We start from the raw sequence: 27,977 nt of genomic DNA, 5'->3' as shown, positions 1-27,977 counted from the left end.
CATGAGTGAACTCCCATTCACAATTGCTACAAAGAGAAATAAAATATCTAGGAATACAACGTACAAGGGATGTGAAAAACCTCTTCACAGAGAACTACAAACCACTGCTCAGGGAAATAAGAGAGGACACAAACAAATGGAAAAACATTCCATGCTCATGGATAGGAAGAATCAGCATCATGAAAATGGCCATACTTCCCAAAGTAATTTATTAATTCAATGCTATCCCCATCAAGCTACCATTGACTATCTTCACAGAATTAGAAAAAAACTAATTTCATATGGAACCAAAAAAGAGCCCGTATAACCAAAACAATCCTAAGCAAAAAGAACAAAGCTGGCGGCATCATGCTACCTGACTTCAAACTATGCTACCAGGCTAAGTAACCAAAACAGCATGGTACTGGTACCAAAACAGATATACAGACCAATGAACAGAACGGAGGCCTCTGAAATAACACCACACATCTACAACCATCTGATCTTTGACAAACATGACAAAAACAAGCGACGGGGAAAGGATTCCCTATTTAATAAATGGTGTCGTGAAAACTGGCTAGCCATATGCAGAAAACTAAAACTGGACCCCTTCCTTATACCTTATACAAAAATTAACTCAAGATGGATTAAAGACTTAAATGTAAGACCTAAAACCATAAAAAACCTAGAAGAAAACCTAGGCAATACCATTCAGGACATAGGCATAGGCAAGGACTTCATGACTAAAACAACAAAAGCAATGGCAACAAAAACCAAACTTGACAAACGGGATTTAATTAACCTAAAGAGCTTCTGCACAGCAAAAGAAACTATCATCACAGTGAATAAGCAACCTACAGAATGGGAGAAAAAAATTGCAATCTATCCATCTGACAAAGGGCTAATATCTAGAATCCACAAAGAACTTATACAAATTTACAAAAACAACCTCATCAAAAAGTGGGCAAAAGATATGAACAGATACTTCTCAAAAGAAGACATTATGTGGCCAAGAAACATATGAAAAAAAGCTCCTCATCACTGGTCATTAGAGAAATGCAAATCAAAACCACAATGAGATACCATCTCATGCCAGTTAGAATGACAATAATTAAAAAGTCAGGAAACAAGAGATGCTGGGGAGGCTGTGGAGAAATGGGAACACTTTTACACTGTTGGTGAGAGTGTAAATTAGTTCAACCATTGTGAAAGACAGTGTGACGATTCCTCAAGGATCTAGAACCAGAAATACCATTTGACCCAGCAATCCCATTACTGGGTACATACCCAAAGGATTATAAATCATTCTACTATAAAGGCACATGCACACGTATGTTTATTGCAGCACTGTTCACAATAGCAAAGACTTGGAACCAACCCAAATGCCCATCAGTGATAGACTGGATAAAGAAAATGTGGCACACACACACATAGAATACTATGCAGCCATAAAAAAAGGATGAGTTCACTGGGCATGGTGGCTCATGCCTATAATCCCAGTGCTTTGGGAGGCCAAGGTAGGTGGATCACGAGGTCCAGAGTTCGAGACCAGCCTGGCCAACATGGTGAAACCCCATCTCTACTAAAAATATAAAAATTTAGCCAGGCGTGGTAGCAGGCACCTGTAATCCCAGCTATTCGGGAGGCTGAGGCAGAAGAATCGCTTGAACCCAGGAGGCGGAGGTTGCAGTGAGCTGAGACTGCACCACTGCAATCTAGCCTGGTCAACAAAGCAATATTCTGTCTTGAAAAACATTTTTTTTAAATCATACCCTTTGCAGGGACATGGATGAAGCTGGAAACCATCATTTTCAGCAAACTAACACAGGAACAGAAAACCCAACACCGCATGTTCTCACTCGTAAGTGGGAGTTGAACAATGGGAACACACAGGGAGGGGCACATCACACACCGGGGCCTGTCGGGGAGATGCGGGACTAGGGGAGGGATAGCATTAGGAGAAATTCCTAATGTAAATGACGGATTGATGGGTGCAGCAAACCACCAGGGCACGTGTATACCCATGTAACAAACTGCACGTTCTGAACTTAAAGTATACTTACTTTAAACTTACACTTAAAGTTCTGAACCAGAACTTAAAGTATAATCATACACACACACACACACACACACACACACACACACATATTCCATTATATATATATATATATATATATATATATATAATGAGAAAAATACAGCCTCTGGGTTTTTCACTCAGTGGCAACAGCACAAGGAATATAAGGATCTTAGAAATAGAGCAATAAAATGAAATATTCTGACATTGGTCCACACACAAAAAAAGACACTCAGATTCAATGACCACTGAACCTATGTGACAGCTTAAGAACTTTAGTAAGGGAATGGCATGCATTTTTAGATGATTAACAAAGATTCTGCTTGAATGGAAACTAACATAATCTCTTTTAAAATGAGGAAACAGAAAACTAAGTGATTTGCTCAGAGCTAAAAAACAAATTCAGGGCTGGGTGTGGTGGCTCATGCTGGTTACCCTAGCACTTTGTGAGGTTGAAGCAGGTGGATGTGTTGAAGCCAGGAGTTCAACCAGCCTGAACAGCATGAGACCCCTTCTCTACAAAAATACAATGTTTTTTTTAATTAACCGGGCATGGTGACATGCACCTGCAGTTCCAGCCACTTGGAAGGTGGAAGTGAGAGGACTGCTTGAGCCCTAGCGTTTGAAGGTGCAGTGAGCTGTGGTTGCACTATTACATTCCAGCCTAGGCAAGAATGTAATCTTGTCTCAAAAAAAAAATTCATGGCACAGTCAAAAATAGAAAAAAACAGCCACCATTTCTAGTCAGTCTTCAGGGAAACCGTCAATAACCTTCACATGAGCATCTTACAAGTCTATTTCTTGTTTTATAAACATAACTGCATCTTTAATTGGGTATACTTGAACAGTTGAAAACTGAACAGCAAATCAATTTTTATGGTTCATTTTCTCCAACAAACAACAATAGTAAACTGCATGAGAAGTAATATTTATTGCAACAAGTTATGAGAGTGGAAACAAATCATTAGTCTTACAATTTCCTAGAGGCATGACAGAGCTTGCTAACATTTTGAAGAAAAACAGCAAAGAAAGAAGTCATCAAACAAGATGGTATCTTGACAAAGGCACAGCGCTCCACAACTGCTTCATACACTGTGCACAATAAATTCTCTGAGAGAGGAGAGGAGTGATGCCAAATGGGCCTGCATGTGAGCTATGGACACTACCGCTGGTATTACTCATACAACCAAGGCTCTACAACACCCCGCTGGAGAACAAAGTGCAACACAAAATCTGTGTAACAAAGGAAAGCAAAAGGAGCAATAAAGGCCCAGAGGAATACAAACAGTGCAAATACAGTACTGCAAACTCAGTAAAAGGAGTTTTTGATTGGAGTATGAACTTTCAAGCTGAAGATATATTTCGCAGGAACATTCACCCAAAGCTTAAGAGCTAGAGCGAAGAGAGACTTGCAGTTGGTAACTGAGATGAAATGCCTAATTTTTCACTAGCTGCTAATTTCCTTTGGGAAGAAGTGCTTTATCTTTATTCCACTTTTTGTTATATGGTTCATGCTTTTAAACTGCGATTGTCTCAAACTTGCTTGCTATTGAATTGTGTAACATCAGATAATGGCAGGTTGTCAAAAGATAACCCGGGTGGATAATTTAAGCTGCTTTTATGAGAAGCATGGTACTGAGCTGCCTTAAACAGTCTTTTTACAGTAACCATAAAAAACTGAGTTTATTTGATCATGTATTATCTCTTCTCACATAAAGTCATATTAGATGAATTCTTTTTAAAAGAAGCTTTCAAACTAGTCCTTTGGGCATTTAAAAAGTCATTATATAAAAGTACACTTCTTCAATACATAAGAACAAACACTTTCCTTTACAAAAAAGCCTTATTTTTAAGCCAAAATAAATTACAACTTGCTGAAATATCTTTTATGGCTCAGTGCTCATTCTAGATATATGAAGCTATATTTTTTGCACATCTTCAGAAATTAGAGATACTGAGAGAAGAGTGGTTACTTTTTTTTTTTTTGAGACAGAGTTTCACTTTGTCACCCAGGCTAGAGTGCAGTGGTGCAAACTCAGCTCACTGCAAATTCCGCCCCAGGGTTCAAGCAATTCTCCTGCCTCAGCCTCCCAGGTAGCTGGGATTACAGGCGCCCACCACGACATCCAGCTAATTTTTGTATTTTTAGTAGACAGGGTTTCGCCATGTTGGCCAGGCTGGTCTCAAACCTGACCTCAGGTAATCTGCCTGTCTTTGCCTCCCAAAGTGCTGGGATTACAGGCGTGAGTCACCATGCCTAGCCAGAGAGAAAGTGGTTACTTCTAAAACAACATGATGATATAACCCTGGCTCACGGAACAGATCAAGTTCTAAATCTCAGGAATAAAAAACTGATACTCATTATCTAATTCATATACTCTTGTATTATATACATATTAACAGTCTATGCAATGAAAAAGAACAGAAATTTCATAAAACTATTTCAAAACCCAGAACATAAAAATGTAAAGAAACAAAACATTTAATGTACAATCTACTCCATTTGGCAATGTGTACTGAGAGATTAAAAAAACTTATCTACAAACAGAATATAACAAAAGAAGAATGTGATTTAAGAAGTGATCTCAGGTCCATAGCTCTTCGGTTCTTCCAAATTTGTAGATCAGAGTGCTAGAAAGACAGGAAAACAAATCATGAGGAAAAAACAAATAAGCAAGCAACACAATTCATTTTCTCAATATGCTTTGACAGATACTTCACTGATTCCTATCAATTTTTAAAATTAAATTAAACATCACGGCAGTATGTTGATCTCAATTTGCTTATTTTGTACAGCAGTCTGTTAACCATGATGGCTGAGCATAACGGTATTCTTTTTTTTGTTGTTATTGTTTTTTTGTTTGTTTTTTTAAAGATGGGGTTTCACCATGATGGCCAGGCTGGTCTTGAACTCCTGACCTCAGTCGGCCTCCCAAAGTGCTAGGATTACAGGCGTCAGCCACCGCGCCTGGCCTGTATTCTTTTTTAAAGCCTGGAAAGTTATTACACAGGAAACTTGTAAGGAAAAGAGACATTTCTCTATGACTCAGAAACAAAAACAAAAGTGAATTAAAAAAAGAGAGAGAGACATTTCTCATAATGACAGGTATTAGGGCCATTTTACCTAGGAGTCTACCATATCTAAAGAACAATAACGGACGCACCCTACAACAGAACATGCTGCAATTCTTCATTCCTTTAACAAATAATTATTGTGCACTGGGAACTGGCTATGTATCAAGCACCTGGCTAAGTGCTAGGATGAGACTGTGAGTCCAGACAAACATGTTCCCTAATGGAGCTAAGGATCTAATAATAAGACAATCAAATAAATATAAAATTCCAACTGCAAAAAAAAAAATGCTATAAGCAAGAGGTACACAGTATCCTAAGAATTAAACATAAGGATCAGACCTAGTTATAGAGGTCAAGAAAGGTTTTCCTGAGGAGTGGTGACTGAACTGAGATCCAAAAGAAAAGTGGGAATTATTTCAGCAAAGTGAGAGTGGGGATAAGGAGCGGGGAGCAGAGAGATGGGATACTCCAGGGCCATGGGTTGAGCTGTGGGCATACTGAATGTTCTGGATTTGTAATGTCAGCAACCCAAGAAGGGATGTTAAGTAGGAATCTAGACATACGGTTTAAACCTGGAAATGAACATCTGTGACTCACTGGCACATAAGCAATAACTGGGAGTCCTAAGCATACAGGAGTTCACCCAGAGACAGAAAAACAACAAGAAGTTTCTTAAAGCCAAGAACAGAGTTTTAAGAGAATTCAAAAGGTAGTAGCCAGGGAGTGGAGGATCAGCTTGCAAAGGAAACAGAGGAGTGACCAGAGATGTAAATAAAAGAGGTTGTACCCCGGAGCTTAGAACAGGCCCAGCACACAGGAAGCACATAGCGTGCTGGCCTCTGGGCAGAGCACATAGCTGACATGGCTGTCATAGTCTGCGTGAGCATACAAGGTTTCTATTCATCCAACTGTCATGTATGTGGATTCATCTACCACCACAAAGTGCTGATTTCAAACTTAATCTCTAGAGACTGCCTAAAATGTTTTTATGATAACTTATTATATCCCTGAAGGCTGCCAGTTACATGCCAAGGATATGTGACTGACAGCACATAAGAGAGCAGAACTGCCAAACATCTTTCAAAACCAAGAGTGTTAAGGCTATAAGAGGAAATCCAGGTAAAGCATCTCCTCCTGAGAGTTGGAGCAGACCACATGGTGAGAGTTTTCCAGGCAGCGTACAGACAGCCACACAAAGGGAACACAGGAGATCTGCAGGGGGTGATCCTTGAGTCTGCAGCTGAGTACTGATCAGTCTATACATAAGAAGAAACTACCCGAGGAAAGGAAAGAACCACCGGAGAGAACATGTCCCAAAGCTACCACAAGGCTGGAAGAGAGGTGATATTCTCACAAGTCAAGTGGAGAAACCTCAGAAAACATGGAGCGTCAGAGCATTGAAACACTCAAAGGGTATGACTGCCTTAGTAAGGGACAAATTAATCCTGGACTACAGCTGCTCTCATCCTGCCTATAACAAAGCTTAAAAGACACAAAAGGATCATATTGTTTCTGAGTCACCTAACTGCATCCCAAAACAAAGCTCAAAAACATTTAAAGGACTAGCAAATGATCCAGTCCCAACAAATTACATGCAAAGCTCCAAATAATAGAAAACAGATCCAAAATGAAGAATAAATAGAAGCAGACTTAATCAATAGAAACAGATGTAGAAATGCACAGGCAATTAGACCAGGACCCTGAGATAGCTATAAATATACTCTGTGTTCAAGAAGGTGAAAGAGAGCATGAGCATGTTAAGGAAGGACATCAGAAATATTTTTAAAGGCCCAATCAAGCTTCTACAGATAGAAAATACAATGTCTCAGATGAAAAATTAATTGGATGGCATGGTAGATTAAACACTGCAGAAGTAGAAATTAATTTCTTTATTTTAATTCTCCAAAGTGACAATGGAGAGATTAATTTAATTTAATTTTATGTTATTTCTTGAGATGAAGTCTCACTCTGTTGCCCAGGCTGGAGTACAATGGCACGATCTTGGCTCACTACAACCTCAGCCTCCTGGGTTCAAGCCATTCTCCTGCTTCAGCCTCCTAAGTAGCTGGGATTATAGGTACGCGCCACCACACCCAGCTAACTTCTGTATTTTTAGTAGAGACGGGATTTCACCATGTTGGCCAGGCTGGTCTCGAAGCCCTGACCTCAGGTGATCTGCCCACTTCAGCCTCCTAAAGTGCTGGGATTACAGGCATGAGCCACCATACATGCATGTATTAATTCCAGTTTTTCCTTTTTTCTTAATAAAGGTACTTTACCTGTTTTGTTTTGTTTTTCAAAAGGCTGGTCAAGTGAAGCAGTGAGCCTGACACAGCTTTTTAACAAAACATAGGCTATGTAAGCAGCAGTCTGGATTCAAATCCCAGCTCCTCATTTACTAGCTAGGCATCCTAAAGCAAGCTCTAAGCCTTATTTCCTCATCTATAAAATGGGAATAATGCTGGACTCAGTGGCTTACACCTGTAATCCCAGCACTTCAGGAGGCCGAGGCAGGCAGATCTGAGCTCAGGAGCTCAATATCACCCTGGGCAGGATGGTGAAACCTTGTCTCTACTAAAATACAAAAAATTAGCTGGGCATGGTGGCAGGCACCTGTAGTCCCGGCTACTCGGGAGACTGAGGCATGAGAATTGCTTGAGCCCCAAGGCAGAAGTTGCAGTGAGCCAAGACTGCACTACTGCACTCCAGCTTGGGCTACAGAGAGAGACCCCGTCTCAAAAATAAATAAATAAATAAAAATAAAAACAAATAAAATGGGAATACCATCTGATGTATATTTAAAATAATTAAATGGGAATTTATTTATTTACTTTTATTTATTTATTTGAGACAGGGTCTCACTCTATTGCCCAGGCTGGAGAGCAGTGGTGCAACCTTGCTTCACTGCAGCCTCGACCTCCCGGGCTCAAGCAATTCTCCCACCTCAGCCTCCTGAGTAGCTGGGACCACAGATGTAACCACACCTAGCTAATTTTTATATTTTTTTGTACAGACAGGGTTTTGCCATGTTGCCCAGGCTGATCTTGAACTCCTAGGCTCAAGCAATCCAGCCACCTCAGCCTCCCAAAATGCTGGGATTACCAGCATGAGCCACTGTACTTGGCCTAAATGGGAACTTAAAAGATAAAATAAGGCCGGGTGCAATGGCTCACACCCGTAATCCCGGCACTTTGGGAGGCCAAGGCAGGTGGATCACGAGGTCAGTAGCTCAAAATTTGCCTGGCCAAGATGGTGAAACCCCATCTCTGTTAAAACTACAAAAAAAATTAGCCAGGCGTGGTGGCCTGCACCTGTAAGCCCAGCTACTTGGGAGGCTGAGGCAGAGAACTGTTTGAACCTGGGAGGCAGAGGATGCACTGAGCTGAGATCGTGCCACTGCACTTCAGCCTGGGTGACAGAGCAAGACTCCGTCTCAAAAAAAAAAAAAACAAAAAAAAAAACCCATAAAATATATAAAGCATCCAGCTAAAGTCTTGGTATACAGCAAGATCCCTAGTTAAAAGGCCTATGTCTACTCTTATGTAACAGTGGAATTTTCACCTTTTAAAAATCCCAGCACTTTGGGAGGCCGAAGCGGGCAGATCACCTGAGGTCAGAACTTTGAGACCAGTCTGGCCAACATGCTGAAACCCTATCTTTAAAAAAATAAAAATAAAATAAATTCTATCATTGTGTCCAATCCATGGGATTTATGTGTGCTCCATGTATATGCTGCCTTACTTAAGCTGACACTTCTGTAAATGCTACAGGTGTGGTTAAGAAATTAGACAACTTACCTAAAAAATATAAGTGCATTTTGAAAAAACACAGCTAGTCCCGGATAAACATCAGTATCTACATACATAAAGTAAAACAGATTAGAAGGTTAGATAGGCAAACGGCAGTAATAAAGTATCAGTGCCTTTCATAATGACACATTTTGTGTATTACAACATACTGCTATTATTCATTAACTCTAAGACATCTATAATGAAATTGAAAGAAGAAAATGCCAACTTAATTCCCCCAAAACAAAAGACTGGTCTTACTCTGGATAAAAGTCAATGAACTTATCAAGTTTTATTTTTGTCTAAAGTTTTATTTTGTGCTGTTTCTAGCTACATCGAAACTGCTGAGAAAGCCGTAACTTGTTCCTTTGCCTCCTATGGCCAATATTGAAATACAAAATCGTAAAAATATATAAATTAAATTCTTAACTTTTAAAGTCTGTTATTTTCTTTCATGAATTCAAGAGGCTTATTTTAGTTTTTAAAGAAATGGGGCCTCACTACATTGCCCAGACTGGAGTGCAGGAGCTACTGACAGCCACAATCACAGCACACTACAGCCCAAACTCCTAGGCTCAAGTGATCCTCCTGCCTCAGCCTCCCAAGTAGCTGGGACTACAAGCACACACCACAGGGCCTGGCTCTCAATCCAGGAGTTTTATCATGCAAATGTGTCAGATATAAACAACATAGTTACAATTTATCATCATTCTCTTTTACTCAATCTATCCATGAGTTACTATCTTTATAGGAAGAGAAAAGAAACAAAATGGAAACTACTTAAATTTCTGTGGATGATTAACTTTTGTAAACTATAAATATTGATTAAAAAATACCAGACAGGATGAAGAAACTGGTTCAATTATGAGCTCTTGATATCACAGCAAACAATACAGAAGCATGGCTAAGAGCTCCAAGTTTGAGCCAGACACAAGTTTGAATCCTATCTATACCACGGACTAAATATATGATCCTGGGCAAATAATTTAACCTCAGCATATCTTCATTTCCTCACCTGTAAAATGGGCATTGTAATAGCACCTACCCTAGAGTGTAAGAATAAGATGAGTGACTCTATATAGTGCTTAGACCAGTATCTATCCTATAAAGTAGTATATAAAAGTTAGCTATTATTATGAATATTAATAGTTCAAACAAATCAGTACAGTAAAAGACTTGAAACACGCACTAGAAATGCTCTCTGAAATAAAGTCATATTCACTTTACAAATAGAAAAGTATATTTAGGCCAGGCATGGTGGCTCACACTTGTAATATCAACACTTAGGGAGGCCAAGGCAGGTGGATCACTTGAGGTCAGGAGTTTGAGACCAGCCTGGCCAACATGGTGAAACCCTGTCTCTACTAAAAATACAGAATTAGCTGGGCGTGATGGCAGGTGCCTGTAATCGCAGCTACATGGGAGGCTGAGGCAGGAGAATGACTTGAACCCAAGAGGTGGAGGTTGCAGTAGACCAAGACTGCACCACTGCACTCTAGCCTAAGGAGGGCAATAGGGCAAAACTCCGTCTTAAAAAAAGAAAAAGTATATTTAAATAAGCAATGCTGTTGAAACAGGAAAATGAAATTCACAATCAAGAAATTTATCAATATGCACTAGTTCTTTAAATATTAAGATACAATCAACTGGGCTCAGTGGTTCATGCCTGTAATCCCAACACTTTGGGAGGCCAAGGCAGGTGGATCCTCTGAGTTCAGAAGTTCAAGATCAGCTTGGTCAACATGGTGAAACCCTGTCTCTACTAAAAACACAAAAAATTAGCTGGGCATGGTGGCAGGTGCCTGTAATCCCAGCTACTCAGGAGGCTAAGGCAGAAGAATTGCTTGAACCCGGGAGGCAGAGGTTGCAGTGAGCTAAGATTGTGCCATTGCATTCCAGCCTGGGCAACAAGAGCAAAACTCCATCTCAAAAAAAAAGATACAGTCAACAAGAGTACAGCCTTTGCAAAAACCAGTTCCCTACATACTTTATGGAAATGGCAATTTATTCCTGTTTTCACTATAGAAACTGTAAAGTTCATGCATCACTTCAACTGCTAAAGTAAATAAGCAGGAGGCCATTAACCTGAGGCTATCTCCCTACTCTGAGTTCCTGTATGACCCCCAACCTAACTTATGAAAACAAACTGAAACCTAAGGATATATTTTTGTAATAAATAGCTGAATTTTAGCCAATCACAAACAGCTAAGCTTTAGCCAATCCCAAGCAGCCAACTGATGAGACGATGCATAAATAAGACACATAGCTATAGACAATCTAAATTCTTTTTCTTTTTTATTATTATTATTTTTTAAGTCCATTTTCTGTTGCTATAACAAAACAATCTAAATTCTTGACTTTGCTTTCTGTTCAGCCTACAGCTGCTCATGCTGCTGGGTGAAGCTCTCTGAAACTCTTCTGGTTCTGAGCGCTACTCGATTCATGAATCATTCTTTGCTCAAATTGTTAATTTATCTGAAGTTTTTCTTTAACATAACTATGGAGACCTTTTAAGAAATCAGTGACAGCGGCCCATCCTTCTTAGAGTCAGGGATAAAATGAGTTTAAAACACACTTTCCAGTTGGGCACAGTGGCTCACACCTGTAATGCAGCACTTTGGGAGGCCGAGGTGGGTGGATCACCTGAGGTCAGGGCTTCGAAACCAGCCTGACCAATATGGTGAAACCCCATCTCTACTATAAGTAGAAAAATTATCTGGGCATGGCGGCATGCACCTGCAGTCCCAGCTGTATGAGAGGCTAAGATAAAAGAACTACTTGAACCTGGGAAGCACAGGTTGCAGTGAGCCAAGATCACATCACTACACTCCAGCCTGGGCAACAGAGGCAGACTCCATCTCAAAAAAACAAACAACAACAACAAAAAAAACACTTTCCTATAAGATTCCACGTATATGAAATAGATATATCTATAGAGACAGAAAGTACATTAGTGGCTGACTAGGGCTAGGGGAAGGGAGTAATGGGGAGTGACTGCTAATGGGTATGGGGGTGATAAAAATATTCTCAAATTGGATTGTGGTGATGGTAGCACAATTCTGTGAAAATACTAGAAACACTGAACTGCATACTTTAAATGGCTGAATTATATGATATGCAAATTACATCTCAATGAAGCTATTTTTAAAAAAGCATTTTCCTTCAGATAAGCTTCATACCAGAACTGTGTGCTCTAGCAGTATTTTTAATTAACTAAAAAACACATTTTAGATATAGTTGATGAGCAATGTTATTTAAGCATTAGCCAACCACTGTCCTCTTGTAATCTGACTTATTTTGTACCAAGTGAAAGACAAAGGAAAAACAAAGGTATTCCAAAGATCTTCCACGGATCAAACTATGAGACTTAAATGATACTACAAAAAGTATTCAAAAATAGCTGTGGGTCAGGACAAGGAGATGTGACAGTCAACCAAAGAAAGATTCCAGAAGCAGAGGAGTCAGAGGATAAACTGTGTTCTCTGAAATTGACTCCTATCTTTGGAGCAAAGGAAGAGGGCCAGTGAAACAGTCTTTCGACACTTCCAGAGACACTTTTGAAACTGGGTTCTGTTTTTCAACAGAAAAAAATACAAAAATTAGCCAGGCATGGTAGCATGCACCTATAATCCCAGCTACCTGAGAGGTTGAGACAGGAGAATTAATTGAACCTAGGAGGTAGTGGTTGTAGTGAGCTGAGATCATGCCACTGCACTCCAGCCTGGGAAACAAAGCAAGACTCTTGTCTCCAAAAAAAAAAAATTTACAGGATTAGGTTGGAGAGAGAAGGTATTAATGAAAAGAAAGATTATCCACTGATAATCCATAAATTATTAGATAAGGGTTCTACACCCCTTATCTGAAATCCCTGGGGCAAGATATATTTCATAATTCAGAGTTCTTCAAATTTAAGAACAGTAAGGGAAAGCACATATATTACATAGGATCACCAGCTGGGTATGGACAAACATCCTATAATCCAATATATCCATATTCATTCCTATAATAAACACAAAATGGGATAAAGACCATAGTGAGCCCCATGTCAGTTTAGGTCAGGTTTTGCTGCCAAACTAGTTATAAATAACTTGATTTTCAGCATTTTGTGGATTTTAGAATTGTGTATAAGGGACTGTATACCTGTACTGGTTTCTCATTTTTTCTACTGCAAGGAAATGGGGCCTCTAGCATAAAAGCCTGGCAGTCTAAGGTAAAGAAGGAAAGCAGAAAGTCTGGAGACTTGAGAGGTACAGGCTTTGTCAGTGGCTTGGATTTCCTAACCAGGACTATCCTACTGCACTAAGTGTTCCCACTGACAAGTTTTATTAAACAACTAATGTATCTTTACACACAGTAGTATCTTCACTCTAGCTGAATCATTAGACTAAATTGTACTCAAGGTAGAGTAAGCCAAATATAAAAGACATATCTGAGTATCTCCTATAAAACACAGGAAGATTACATACTTACTTTGAGTAACATATGCACCAAAAAGAATCCACATGGAAGCAATAAGTGACCCAAACATCAACATGAAACCAATGAAAAGCCAAACTCGAGCACCTGTGTGGAGAAGAGGCTTTATGATTTTGCTCATTTTTGCAGCTCTCTAATGTCTCAGAAATATATAATACTAGGAACCCTGTTAGCCTAATATATATTATACATATGTAAGATAGTCATATTTATATAAATCTGCTGTAAGTTAAATTAATGATGATAAAAAACAAAACTAAAAGAAGTTAAACCATGCATGGAAAGGAAAAAAAGAAAGTGACCTTTTCACTTACTAGAGAAATGAATGCCCTAACTAAAAAATTACCCTGTTGTATATATCATAAAAGTAATTGCTGGCCGGTCGAGGTGGCTCCTGCCTGTAATCCCAGCACTTTGGGAGGCCAAGGTGTGTGGATCACCTGAGGTCAGGAGTTCAAGACCAGCCTGGCCATCGTGGTGAAACCCCATCTTAAAACAAACAAACAAACAAAACAGTAATTGCTCTATTAAAAGTAGCATATATATTCTAGACCGCCATCACCACATAGGAATGAGAGATTTCAAATGAATAAGGACTAATATGTCCCTTTTTAATCAATGGTAAGCTGCTAAAATCACACCATTACTCAATATGGTACAAATAATGGCCATTCTTTAGGAGTATATTCAGGCCTTTTTTATGGCTGAAGCAGCCAATCTGTACCACATATTCTTGAAAAGTTCAAAATCAGAAGCATCTCTTCAACCATGCATTGAACAAAATTCTAGATCTCAATAATGTAATCATCTGGACACTTGAGTAGATTCAACACATTTTTAGGAAAGCAGGTTAACACTTGCACAAGACCCTGTTCACAGGTATACTGACAGTCCCATCACCTGTGGAAGGAGAACAACGCTCTGCTGAAGTAAAAAAAAAATCCTAGCCAACTTCCATAACAGAAAACTAAATTTGCCTCAGTTGAAAATATTTTGTTACCAGTGAATAGATTCATTTTAGATACCAGATAAGGAAGAAGCACTGATCAAAGCTCATCATGGTTACAACAGCTGATATTTGAGAGAAATAGGCCTCTATGTTATCTAAATTTTATTACAATACAAAGCAGATCTCCAGAAATAAACAGTAATGTTTAGTTCTTTGGAGAAATACAACCTCTAAATTATATTCAATCATATTTTTTATCTAATATGAATAAAAGAAACTATTAAAAAATCCTTAAAGGCTGGGAATCGTGGCTCACACCTGTAATCCCAGAAATTTGGGAGGCAAAGGTGGCCGGATTACCTGAGCTCAGGAGTTCGAAATCAACCTGGGCAACATGGTAAAAACCCCATCTCTACTAAAAGTACAAAAAATCAGCCAAGTGTGATGGCAGGTGTGATTTGTAGAGACATGGCAAAACCTGTCTCTACAAAAAATAGAAATAAATTAGCTGGGCGCAGCATGTGCCTGTAATTGCAGCTATTTGGGTAGTTGAGGTGGGAGGATCACTTGAGCCCAGACTGTGGAGGCTGCAGTGAGCCAGGATGGTGCCACTGCACTCCAGCCTGGGTGACAGTGTAACATTCTGTTTCAAAAATAATAATACAAGGCCGGGCGCGGTGGCTCAAGCCTGTAATCCCAGCACTGTGGGAGGCCGAGGCGGGTGGATCACGAGGTCAAGAGATCGAGACCACCCTGGTCAACATGGTGAAACCCCGTCTCTACTAAAAATACAAAAAATTAGCTGGGCATGGTGGTGCGTGCCTGTAATCCCAGTGACTCAGGAGGCTGGGGCAGGAGAATTGCCTGAACCCGGGAGGCGGAGGTTGCGGTGAGCCAAGATCGCGCCATTGCACTCCAGCCTGGGTAACGAGAGCGAAACTCCGTCTCAAAAAAAAAAAAAATAATAATAATAATAATAATACAAAAAAAAAAGAAAAAACATTCGTAATAAAATAATTAATTAACAAGGCCAGGAACAGTGGCTCATGCCTGTAATACCAGCACTTTGGGAGGCCAAGGTGGGCAGATCACAAGGTCAGGATGGAGACCATCCTGGTTAACACAGTGAAACCCCATCTCTACTAAAAATAACGAAAAATGAATTGGGAGTGGTGGCACACCGCCTGCAGTCCCAGCTACTCGGGAGGCTGAAGCAGGAGAATCACTTGAACTTGGGAGGTGGAGGTTGCAGGGAGCCAAGATGGTACCACTGCACTCCAACCTGGGTGACAGAGCAAGACTCTGTCTCAAAAGTAAATAAATAAATAAACAAATTTTATTGTACTTTAATTATATTCAATTAAGCTAACAAAAAGAAAAATCGTTCTCGATGGGAAACAAGCACAGCATGGTAGCTAAAAGCACAGGCTCTGGCGCCAGACTGTCAGTGTTCACTCCCGGCTCCAACACTTACTTGCTCTGTGACTCTGGACAAGTTATTTAAGCCCACTGTACCTTAATTTCTTCATATTACAATGTAACTTTTAAAAAAATACAATCAGATGACAATTAAAAAGAATTCAAATTACAAAAAAATAATTTATGTGTAGACAAATAGCATCTTCTTAACAATTTTGTTGCAGTCTGTGGGTAGCTACTCAGGTGATCAGAAGTGAATGTAAAGACACTGTAGTCCTAGGTTTGATCCCCTAATGTGTTCATTATTTTCCTGGCAATAATCATAGTCAGCCATCTTGTAAGTAACATTATTGGTCAACAATAGGGATAAGAGCCGGGCGCGGTGGCTCAAGCCTGTAATCCCAGCACTGTGGGAGGCCGAGGCGGGTGGATCACGAGGTCAAGAGATCGAGACCATCCTCGTCAACATGGTGAAACACCGTCTCTACTAAAAATACAAAACATTAGCTGGGCATGGTGGCGCGTGCCTGTAATCCCAGCTACTCAGGAGGTTGAGGCAGGAGAATTGCCTGAACCCGGGAGGCGGAGGTTGCGGTGAGCCGAGATTGCGCCATTGCACTCCAGCCTGGGTAACAAGAGTGGAACTCCGTCTCAAAAAAAAAACAATAGGGATAAGAATAAATCCATCATTAGCACTGGAGTCCAAGATCCATTTGAATAGCAATATTTGTTTATCAATATCATCGGCAGCATAACATAACAAAAACAGTAACTTCTAGCAATAACTTTAACTTTCTTAAGGATATGATAACACCAAAACTTTTTTTAAAGCAAATAAAAAATATCCTATATAATTATTACCAGTCCTGAATAAAGACTCACAAGAGAGGCTTTTTTTCTGCTGATAAATTTATATTTTGTTAACACACATTAAAAGCTCAAAATCTTTACCTGTTCTTCCTAAACAGCCGCTTTCATAGCTATCACCTCTCACCTGAGCATTGGAGACCGCATTTATCCTAGAAACAGTACAAAATCATCAAATGAATTTCAGTATTTGCTGTTTAAATACTCAAATATTTACATATCACTTAGAAGGAAAACAGATTATTTAATAACTAAAGTCAATATCTGAATAATTTAACATATCTTTTAACCTAATAAAAATGCTAGTGGATAGAAATGTTACATTAATCTTATTTTCATTTATTTTAAGAGACTTCTATCACTTGTCTCCAGAGATTATACAAGAGGGGCCAGTTTTCTGGTTTCTTTGTCTATTTCACATTTATACATGAATGACTCAGTATTATACCATTTTAACGTTCTCATTATGATCAAGAGTTAAGCAATTTCTCTTTGTGTTAAAAGTCAGGTGATTTTCTATGATCCATTTCTTAAGCTCAGAGAAAACGCAGTTTATGTATAGTAAATAAGCCCACTTTATTCAGCTTCCCCTTCCATTTTTGTTAGAGCAAGGTACATTAATTGTAGCAGGAATTGCTTTTTGGCAGCCAGAATGGATATAAGTAGTTTCATTTTCCATAATATAACCTTTTAAAAACTCCTGGCCAGGCAGGGTGGCTCACACCTGTAATCCCAGCACTTTGGGAGGCCAAGGCGGGCAAATCACAAGGTCAGGAATTCAAGACCAGCCTGGCCAACATGGTGAAACCCCGTCTCTACTAAAAATACAAAAACATTAGCAACTGGGCATAGTGGTGGTTTTCTGTAATCCCAGCTTCTCGGGAGGCTGAGGCAGGAGAATCACTTGAACCTGGAGGTGGAGGATGCAGTGAGCCGAGATCATACAACTGCACACCAGCCCAGGCCTGGGCAACAGAGTGAGACTCTGTCTCCAAAAAAAAAAAAACCTCCTGTCAGTATAAGGAAATTATGTAATCTTAATGTTTAATTTTTTTTTTTTAATCGTTAAAAGACATCCATAAAAAGCTTCCAGCTGGGAGTGGTGGCTCATGCCTGTAATCCCAGCACTTTGGGAAGCTGAGGCGGGTGGATCATGAGCTCAGTACATCAAGACCATCCTGGCCAAAACAGTGAAACCTATCTCTACTAAAAATACAAAAATTAGCCGGGTATGGTGGTACATGCCTGTAATCCCAGCTACTCAGGGGGCTGAGGCAGGAAAATCACTTGAATCAGGTAGTCAGAGGTTGCAATGAACCAAGATTTCTCTATATCAAGCGCCACGGCACTCCAGCCAGGCAACAAAGCAAGACTCCGTCTCAAAAAAAAAAAAGCTTCTGGGACTCCATGTTTGGATCCCCTTCCACGAACACTCTTGTGGGAGTTGTTTTTCTCCATCCTGGATTTTCCGTCTGGAGTCCCCTTCTACACTCTCTCATGGAAGCCTGTCTTCCCCTCCTAAACTCCATCTCTCTATTCCCTTCCACTCAGTGTGGAAGCTGCTTTCCTCTCCTGGATTCCATCTTTCTGGATTCTCCCACTCAGTGTGAGAGTTAGCTGTTTCTTTCTCCTCCTGTTTCTGTCTCTCTAAATAAATCACTTCTACAGACAAACAAAAGTTTCCAAGCTCTTTTATGAAATGAGATAACATAAACCTAAAAATAATTTAATAAAAAACAAAACCCACAAACGAATCTCTTTGAGGCCAATCTTGCCTTTTCCTCAAACACTGGCAAACACAGTCAAGTAGCACACTAAAAAATAATAATAATACTCCAGCCAGGTGTGGTGGCTCACACCTGTAATCCCAGCACTTTGGGAGGCTGGGGCAGGTGGATCTTGAGGTCAGGAGATCAAGACCATCATCAACATGGTGAAACCCCATCTCTACTAAAAATACCAAAAAATTTAGATGGGCATAGTGGCACGTGCCTGTAGTCCCAGCTACTCGGGACGCTGGGGCAGGAAAATCACTTGAACCCAGGAGGCAGAGGTTGCAGTGAGCTGAGATGGTGCCACAGCATTCTAGCCTGGCGACAGAGCGAGACTTGGTCTCAAAAATAATAATAATAATAATACTCCAAGGTAAAAGTTGAGTGTATTACAACACCTAGGGATGATTTACTACTAAAAAATGCAGAAATGTAATGTTTCATTAAATCTCAGAAGCCATCAATTTTAAGATACACCATTATTTTTTAATACTGACAAGAAATAAAAATGTTATCGGTTATAATTCTAAGATGCCACTGACTGTAAGACGCATCCTGATATTAAGAGGTATTAAAATATAAAAAAAAATCTTGGAACTGAAAATATGTAACTGACCAGATTTAAAAAATATGAGAAAAAAAAAATCATAAGATAATCTTTATAGATGCTAAAAAGATATTTGACCAAATCCAACACTCATTCTTGGCTAAAAAAAAAATTGTAATAGGCTGGGCGCAGTGGCTCATGCCTGTAATCCAAGCACTTTGGAGGCCATGGCGGGCGGATCACCTGAGGTTGGGAGTTCAAGACCAGCCTAACCAACATGGTGAAACCCCATCTTTCACCGGGTGCAGTGGCTCGTGCCTGTAATCCTAGCACTTTGGGAGGCCGAGGTGAGTGGATCACCTGAGGTCAGGAGTTCAAGACCAGCCTGGCCATCATAGTGAAATCCCATCTTTAAAAAAAAAAAAAAAAAAAAAAAAACCCCCTTTTTTAAAAAAAAAAAAAAAAAAAAAAACGTAATAAAATGGGAATTATGTATTATTATATTTAAAAAGAATCTATCAATTAAATTAAAAAGTTATTCAAGAAAGCACTGCACATTAAGGGGAAAATATTTTTAGAAAAAGCATCTTGAATAGAGAATTATCTTCATACTTACATGAAGAAAGCCAATGTGGAAAATACACCACATGTGTGAAAGGCATGGTTCAACTGTTCTGGCTTAGGATACACCACAGCTGCATCAATCATTATCCACCAGCCTGTAAAAAACTTAAAACACAGCCCAAGTCATTGAAACACTAAAACTCTTGCTAGCACAATACCTGCTTTTTAACATTCCTTTTGTCCTACAGATCATATAAATGGGCCAGGGGCAGAGGCTCATGCCTATAATCCCAGCACTTTGGGAGCTGACACAGGTGAATCAACTGAGGTGAGGAATTCGAGACCAGCCTGGACATCATGGTGAAACCCTGTCTCTACTAAAAACACAAAAATTAGCCAGGCATGGTGGAGTGTGCCTGTAGTCCCAGCTACTGGGGAGGCTGAGGCAGGAGAATCGTTTGAACCCAGGAGACGGAGGCTGCAGTGGGCCGACATTGTGCCACTCCACTCCAGCTTGGGCGACAGAGCGAGACTCTGTCTCAAAAAAACAATCACATAAATTAAAACTAAAATATTTCTACTTTGAAATCTGGATGCTAAAATGTAAAAAATAAGAATCCTTTGTTTACTTACTGTTTTTTGTTTTGTTTTTTAAGAGAATCTCCCTCTGTAGCCAGGCTGGAATGCAGTGGTGCAAACTTAAACTAACTGCAACCTCAAACTCCTAGACTCAAGCAATCCTCTCACCTCAGTCTCCTGGGCAACTGGGACTATGGCCTCATGCCAACACTCTGGCTCATTTAAAAAAATTTTTTTTTTTTTTTGTAGAGACAGGGTCCCATTATGCTGCCCAAGCTTGTCTCAAACTCCTGGTCTCAAGTGATCCTCCTACCTCAGTCTCCCAAAGTACTAGGATTATAGGCATGAGCCATCTTACCCTTATGCTTTATAGCAGATGAGGTGAACATCACTACTCAAATCTATATAAGATTCTGAAGTTCCACTCTCAGTGCACACAGACATATGTATTATTTGGAAATGGATTATCTGCTTCTTTCATCCACCATTGCTACATGCAATAGAAACTCTCTTAATTAATCTCCAACATAACCGGCTCCCTAATGACCTGATGTGTTCCATTCTTTCTAGAGAACATTCCTTTTAATATGCCCAAGCACTTTTGCTCCCACAAAAGAGTTGTATGCTTACCAAGACTCAGTTATCAAGTCTCCAAAACTACTTATGCCTGCTAGTTTTAATTATGCAATTTAATTAAATATTGTATAACTGAACATGGGTTTAAGAATGTAATGTTTCTATGTAAATTAAGCTGAACAGACTTAAAGTAGACAAGTTGCTAAATAATTTCTTAGACAAATAAGTACAGGTAAATGACCATAAAGAGCAGGAAAAACTTACAAACATCAAAAAGAATTCTGCATGCAGGCCAGGCACCAGTGGCTCACACCTGTAATCCCAGCACTTTGGGAGGCCAAGGCGGGTGGATTACTTGATGTCAGGAGTTTGAGACCAGCCTGGCCAATATGTCGAAACCTCATCTCTACTAGAAATACAAGGCTGGGCAGAGTGGCTCACATGAGGTCAGGAGTTGGAGACTCTACTAAACATACAAAAATTAGCTGTGTGGGGCGGTGGTTGCCTGTAATCCCAGCTGCTTAGGAGGCTGAGGCAGGAGAACTGCTTGAACCTAGAAGGCGGAGGCTGCAGTGAGCTGAGATCACACCACTGCACTCCAGCCTGGGCGACAGAATGAGACTTTGTCTCGAAAAAATTCAAATACAAACACAAAAATGAGCTGGGCGTGGTGGCGCGTAGCTGGGCTCCCAGCTACTTGGGACACTTAGGCACAAGAATTGCTTAAACCTGGGAAGTCAGAGGCAGAGGCTGCAGTGAGCAGATTGCTTCACAATGATCATTAGTTCTTGCTCTGCTTTATTTCATTTTGTTTTTCTATTGAACTTTGGGTGTAGAACTGTACACTGAAAGGGATGAATTTTTGAAATGTAAACAGATAAAGAATTTGCTTCCAAAAAACACAGTGGGAGCCAGGAATGGTAGTATGAATCTGTAGTCCCAGCTAGTTGGAAGACTGAACCAGGAAGATTGCTTGAGGCCAAGAATTTGAAGCTGTGGTACACTGTAATCACACCTGTAAATAGCCACTGTATTCCAGTCTGGAATGAATCCAGGGCCTACCATATTCTGTTTGGCAATAGTATCTAGAACTCTGATAATTATCTACACAAAACAGTAGTGAAATAAATAGTTCTGGAACACCATTCTCAGTTCAAAGAAATCAACATTAATTTCCAGAGCAAAAGATAAGGCATAAATGTCACCAACCAGTCTTTCTCACTTACCAATATACCTGCTACAACAGACGCCACAGCATTTCTTCTCTCACTCCAGTCAATACATTCACATTCTGGCCAACGAAAATTATCTAGGAAGCCTGCCATTTTTACTTCTTAAGCATAAATTTTTCATTAAATGCTGTATCCTACAAACAGAAAGACAAAAGTTAATCAACCTAAGAAAATGTTTTCTAACAGTCTAATACCTTACTCCTTTCTTAAAGCTTTATACACAGTTTTACTTTAGGTCCTATTCTACTGTAGTTAAGAAAAATTCAATACTTCAACAAGTACCTAATTGAGATGTATATAGGACTATGCTAGGACACATGGGGGAGGTTGCTATTTGATAAATGAGCACTATAGTTTTAAAACATGTCTACGAGGTGGGCACGGTGGCTCACGCCTGTAATCTAGCACTTTGGGAGGCCGAGGTGGGCAGATCACTTGAGGCCAGGAGTTCGAGACCAGCCTGGCCAATATAACGAAACCCTGTCTCTACTAAAAATACATGATGATATACGCCTGTAATCATAGCTACTTGGGAGGCTGAGGCACAAGAATTGCTTGAACCTGGAAGGCAGAGACTACAGTGAGCCAAGATCACGCCACTGCACTCCAACCTGGGCAACAAAGCAAGACTCTGTCACAAAAATAAATAAATAAATGAAATAAACATGTCTAAAATATTTGATGCTGCTTCCATCAAGAGGTAGATTTATGTTATACCCTTGAATTTGGGTCAACAATAAAGACTAGCTGACCAGTAGAGGAAGTGATGCTATGTAACTTCTGCCATGCAGCTTCCAAGATCAGGTCACAGAAGGCAATGGAGCGTCTGACTGGGTCTCTGGAACACCAATGCTTGTGCTACCATGCTGTAAGGAGACCATTTATAGGTGTTCTGTCTCAGTTCCAGTTGAGGTCCCATCCAACAGCTAGCATTAATTGCCAGACATGTGAGTAAAGACACTTTTAGGTGACTGCTATCCAGCTATAGCATCTCCCCCGAAGTTTGAGCCTTTCCATGTAAGGCACCAGATACATAGAACAGAGATACATCATCCTGGCTGTGCCCCTTCCAAATTCCTGACCCATAAAATCTAATAAACATAATAAAATGACTGTTTTAAGCCACAGGGTCTTGGCATTAATCTGTAATACACAGATTCATGTAACGTAATACATAACTAGAAAGAGAAAAATAATGTGCCTAAATAACTATAAGAGTGTAACATACTTAAAAACACAAAGAAAAAAAAAAAAACACAAAGATACTATGTCCAGATGAGATGTTTAAAGGCCACCATAAATTCTAGAAAGAAAGAAAAAAACATTTGAAAGCACTGGAGAGGGCTGAAAAGCAAGCAGAAATTGGAGGAAACTTCACCCTTGTAAGAAAGAAAACACGGCCGGGCATGGTGGCTCACGCCTACAATCCCAGGACTTTGGGAGGCCAAGGCAGGTGAATCAGCTGAGGTCAAGAGTTCAAGAGTAGCATGGCCAACATGGTGAAATCCCATCTCTACTAATAATACAAAAATCTGAGGCAGGAGAAGCAATGTGGTGGCATGCCTGTAATCTCAACTATTCAGGAGGCTGAGGCAGAGAACCAGTTGAACCTAGGAGGTGAAGATTGTAGTGAGCTGAGATCGTGCCATTGCACTCCAGCCTGGGTGACAGAGCAAAACCCCGCCTCAAAAAAAAAAAAAAAAGAAAGAAACAAAGAAAACACAGCTGGGCACATGGTGACTTAGGCCTGTACTCCCAGCACTTTGGGAGGCTGAGTTGGGTGGATCACTTGAAGTGAGGAGTTTGTGACCAGCCTGGTCAACATGGTGAAACCCCGTCTCTACTAAAAATACAAAAATCTGAGGCAGGAGAAGCATTTGAACACAGGAGGCAAAGGTGGCAGTGAGCCAAGATTGTGCCACTGCACTTCAGCCTGGGTAACAAAGTGAGACTCCGTCTCAAAAAACAAAAGCAAACAAAAAAATTCAGCCTGGTGTGGTGATGTGCGCCTGTCATTCCAGCTACTCTGGAGGCTGAGATAGGTGAATCATTTGATCCCGGGAGGCGGAGGTTGCAGTGAGCCTAGATTGCACCACTGCACTCCAGCCTGGGCGACGGAGCAAAACTCCATCTAAAAAAAGGAAAAAAAAGAAAGAAAACACAGTACGTGAGATCAGCTGTTCCCCTGAGGAACCCCTATAACCTCTCACTACCAGCCCAGGGAGTCCCCTTGGAAGAAAGTAGCTAAAATGCAAGCAAAAAGCCACAGTCCTCTTGGCTTGAGATGCCAGAAGATGGAGTTCAGGACCACCAGAGCAGCTGGAAATTGAGGGGGGAAATCTTCAAAAGGAGTAAGTCACAAAGAGAGCCCCAAACACTTAAATATAAGAGAGACATTTTAGAATTTGAGTTCCACCAAGTCAGGGAGGATCAGTAAACACTGTAGGGACATATCCTAACAAAATATAAAACCAAGTCTCCACAATTTTAAGGTAATCAGCCAATAGTTTAACTGCCTGTTACAACAAAAAGCAACACTTTTCAGATGAAGATAACTAAAACGACTCATATTATTCACAATGTCCAATATATACTAAAAAAATTACTAGACATGCAAAGAAGTGGGATAATGTGTTCTATTTTTAAGGAGGAAAAAGAACAGTCAATAGAAATAAATCCCAAAATGACTCACATATTGAAATCAGCAGACAAGGACTTCAAAGCACCCATTATAGTAATCATATTCAAGGACTTAAAGGAAAACATGGTCAAAATAACAGAACCAATGGAGCATCTTAGTAGTGAAAAGGAAACTATTTTTTAAAAAAAGAATCAGCAGCCAATGTGATGGCTTGCACCTGCAATCCCAGCTACTTAGAAGGCTGAGACAGGGAGACTGCTTGAGGCCAGGACTTCATGCCCAGCCTAGGCAACATGGTGAGACCCTGTTTCTAAAAATCAAATTAAAATGTAAAAAGATTCAAATGGAAATTCAAGAGCTGCAAATTACAATGTTTGAGTTTAAAAATTAACTAAATGAACTTAATCGCAGATTGAGACAGTAGAAGAATGGGACAATAAACTGAAACATCAAAAGAAATTATCCAGTGTAGAGACCTGAGGAACAATATTAAGTGATCTAAAATACATGTAATTAAAGTCCCAGAAGAAGAAGAGACAGAATGAGAAAGAAAAAAAGTTTTGAAAAAATAACAGATGGTCCGGGTGTGATGGCTCATGCCTGTAATCCCAGCACTTTAGTTAGCTGGGATCACCTGAGGTCAGGAGTTTAAGACCAGTCTGGCCAACATGGTGAAACGAAACCTGTCACGCTAAAAATACAAAATCAGCCAGGTGTGGTGGCGCATGCCTGTAATCCCAGCTACTTGGGAGGCTGAGGCAGGACAATCGCTTGAATCGGGGGGGCAGAGGTTGCAGTGAACTGAGATCACACTATTCACTGCACTCTAGACTGAACAACAAGAATGAAACTCTGTCTCAAAAAAAAGAAGAAGAAGAACTAACAGATGAAAATTTCTCAAATTTAGTGAAAAATATTAACTTACAAATCTAAAAAACTCAGCAAACTCTAAGGAGGATAAATGCAAAGAAAACATCATAATCAAACTGCTGAAAAGCAGCGATAAAGAGAAACTCTTGAAACAACTTTATGGAGAAAAAAAATAAATGCAACATATACAGAGATAGAAAAATACAAATGATGGCTGACTTGTAATCAGAACAATGGAAGCCAGAAAACAGAGGAATGACATTGTTAATACTGCTTTAAGAAAAAAAAAATTAGACCAGGTATGGTGGCTCACATCTATAATCCCAACACTTTGGAGACTGAGGTGGGCAGACTGCTTGAGGCCAGGAGTTCAAGACTAGCCTGGCCAACATGGAAAAACCCCATCTCTACTAAAAATACAAAAATTAACTGGGCATGGTGGTGCCTGCCTGTAGACCCAGCTACTCGGGAGACTGAGGCATGAGAATCACTTGAACCCAGGAGGTGGATGTTACAGTGAGCCGAGATCATACCACTCCAGCCTGGGTGACAAAGTAAGACCCTGTCTCGAAAAGAAAGAAAAAAAAATTCAATCCCAAATTCTACATCCAGCAAAAATATTCTCCAAAGATGAGGATAGCCAAACATGGTGGTATGCACCTGTAATCCCAGCTACTCAGGAGGCTGGAGGCTAAGATGGAAGGATCACTTGTGCCCAGAAGTTCGAGGTTACAATGAGCTATGATGGGTGACGGCATGAGACCCTGTCTCAAAAAAACAAGAAGGTGACAGCAATTCTACTCCTATCTAACTACCCAAGAGAAATGAAAACATATCTTCACAATAACTTGTTCAAAACAGCATTATTCATAATTTCCAAGGAGTGGAAGACCAAACATACATCAACAGATGGATAAATAAAACATAGCACATCCATACAATGAAATACCAATTCAGCAACAAAAAGAAATGAGGTTCCTACTGACAGATGCTACAACATGAACAAACCTCAAAAACCAACTAAGTAAAAGACAGAAGACCACATATTGTATGGTTCCATTTACAAGAAACAACCAGAATAGACAGATCTATAGACATGAAGTAGATTAGTGGCTGTCTGGGGATGGGGAGGAGAAAGATATGAAGTGACTGCAAAAGGCCACAAGATTCTAAAACTAGATTGTGGCAATGACTGTACAGCTCCATAAATACTAAAAATCATTCAACTGTACACTTAAAACAGGTGAATGTTAGAGTATACATACTGTATCTCAACAAAGCTTTTTTTTTGGTGGGGGGAAGGGAGCTGTTTTTTGTTTTTTTAAGAGAACCAGGGTTTCACCAAGTTGTCCAGGCTGGTCTCAAAGTCCTGAACTCAAGTGATCTGCCTGCCTCAGCCTCCCAAAATGCTGAAATTACAGGTATGCGCCACCATTCCCAACCTTTTTTTTTTTTTTTTTTTAGTAAGAGTAAAATAAAGGTACTTCCAGGTAAACAAAAACTGAGACAATTAATCACCAAATCTGCATGAAAAGAAGTGCTAAAGGGAATTCTTTAAGCTGAAGGGAATGATACCAGATGAAACTGAGACCTACAAGAAGGAATGAAGAGGCCGGGCGCAATGGCTAACACTTGTAATCCCAGCACTTTGGGAGGCCAAGGTGGGTGAATTACCTGAGGTCGGGAGTGGGTGGATTACCTGAGGTCAGACCAGCCTGGCCAACATGGTGAAACCCCATCTCTACTACAAATACAAAAAATTAGCCAGGCGTGGTGGTGAGCGTTTATATAATCCCAGCTACTCAGGAGGCTGAGGCAAGACAATCGCTGGAACCTGGGAGGTTGAGGTTGCAGTGAACTGAGCTTGTGCCATTGCACTCCAGCCTAGGCAACAAAAGCGAAACTCCATCACCAAAAAAAAAAAGAAAAAAAAGACAACAATTTAAAGCAAAAATTAGAACACTGTATAGAATGTCCACAAAGATAAATTTCTTTCTAACAGTATGTCAGTTATGTTTTCAAATAATACCCTTAAATATGGTTTTAGGTAAAATATCTCTAAATTTAAAGTAACGAATCCAATTGCTAATCTTAAAAAGTACAATAAATATATTACAGAAGATCCAAACACTGAAAACACAGACTGGGAGACAATATTTGCAAAACAAATATCTGGCAAAGGACTTGTCCTTGAATATATAAAGAACTCCTAAACATTAATAATAAAAAGACAAAATATAGGCAATAAAAAGTATATGAGACTTGAACAATTTATGACCAATAAGCCCTTAAAAAGACGTTCAACATCATTAGTCAACAGGGAAATGTAAATTAATGAAACATATCTCATACCTACCGTAATAGCTAAACTTAAAAAGATTGATGGCCAGGCGAGGTGGCTCACACCTGTAATCCCAGCACTTTGGGAGGCCAAGAGCGGGCGGATCACGAGGTCAAGAGATTGAAACCACCCTGGCCAACATGGTGAAACCCTGTCTCTGCTAAAAATACAAAAAATTAGCTGTCACCACCAAAAATACAAAAAAAAATTAGCTGGGCATGGTGG

General features: G+C 39.9%; 1 protein-coding gene across 5 annotated transcripts in view; it reads right to left on the bottom strand.

Moving 5' to 3' along the window:
• The window catches only part of TMEM50B (transmembrane protein 50B), a 48,619-nt gene that overhangs the window by 10,784 nt on the left and 9,858 nt on the right, over positions 1-27,977 (bottom strand). For 3 of the 5 annotated variants that reach the window (XM_032276976.1, XM_032276974.1, XM_032276975.1), the window contains exons 2-6: positions 21,895-22,034; positions 19,566-19,678; positions 16,715-16,782; positions 13,390-13,482; positions 8,929-8,986 (exon numbers count right to left, since the gene is read on the bottom strand). In XM_032276976.1, the coding sequence (XP_032132867.1) occupies positions 8,929-8,986; positions 13,390-13,482; positions 16,715-16,782; positions 19,566-19,678; positions 21,895-21,993 (431 nt within the window). In that variant the 5' untranslated portion in view covers positions 21,994-22,034. Of the gene's footprint in view, positions 1-2,963; positions 4,688-8,928; positions 8,987-13,389; positions 13,483-16,714; positions 16,783-19,565; positions 19,679-21,894; positions 22,035-27,977 lie in introns of those variants that run through there. The other 2 variants (XM_032276977.1, XM_032276978.1) reach the window with 2 other exon arrangements.

Source organism: Sapajus apella, unplaced genomic scaffold (assembly GCF_009761245.1).
Source record: "Sapajus apella isolate SASKATOON/1434 unplaced genomic scaffold, GSC_monkey_1.0 scaffold8, whole genome shotgun sequence".
In the NCBI taxonomy this organism is placed as follows: domain Eukaryota; kingdom Metazoa; phylum Chordata; class Mammalia; order Primates; family Cebidae; genus Sapajus; species Sapajus apella.
The sequence above is the reverse complement of the archived record's forward strand: the minus strand, read 5'-3'. Positions and strand labels throughout refer to the sequence as shown.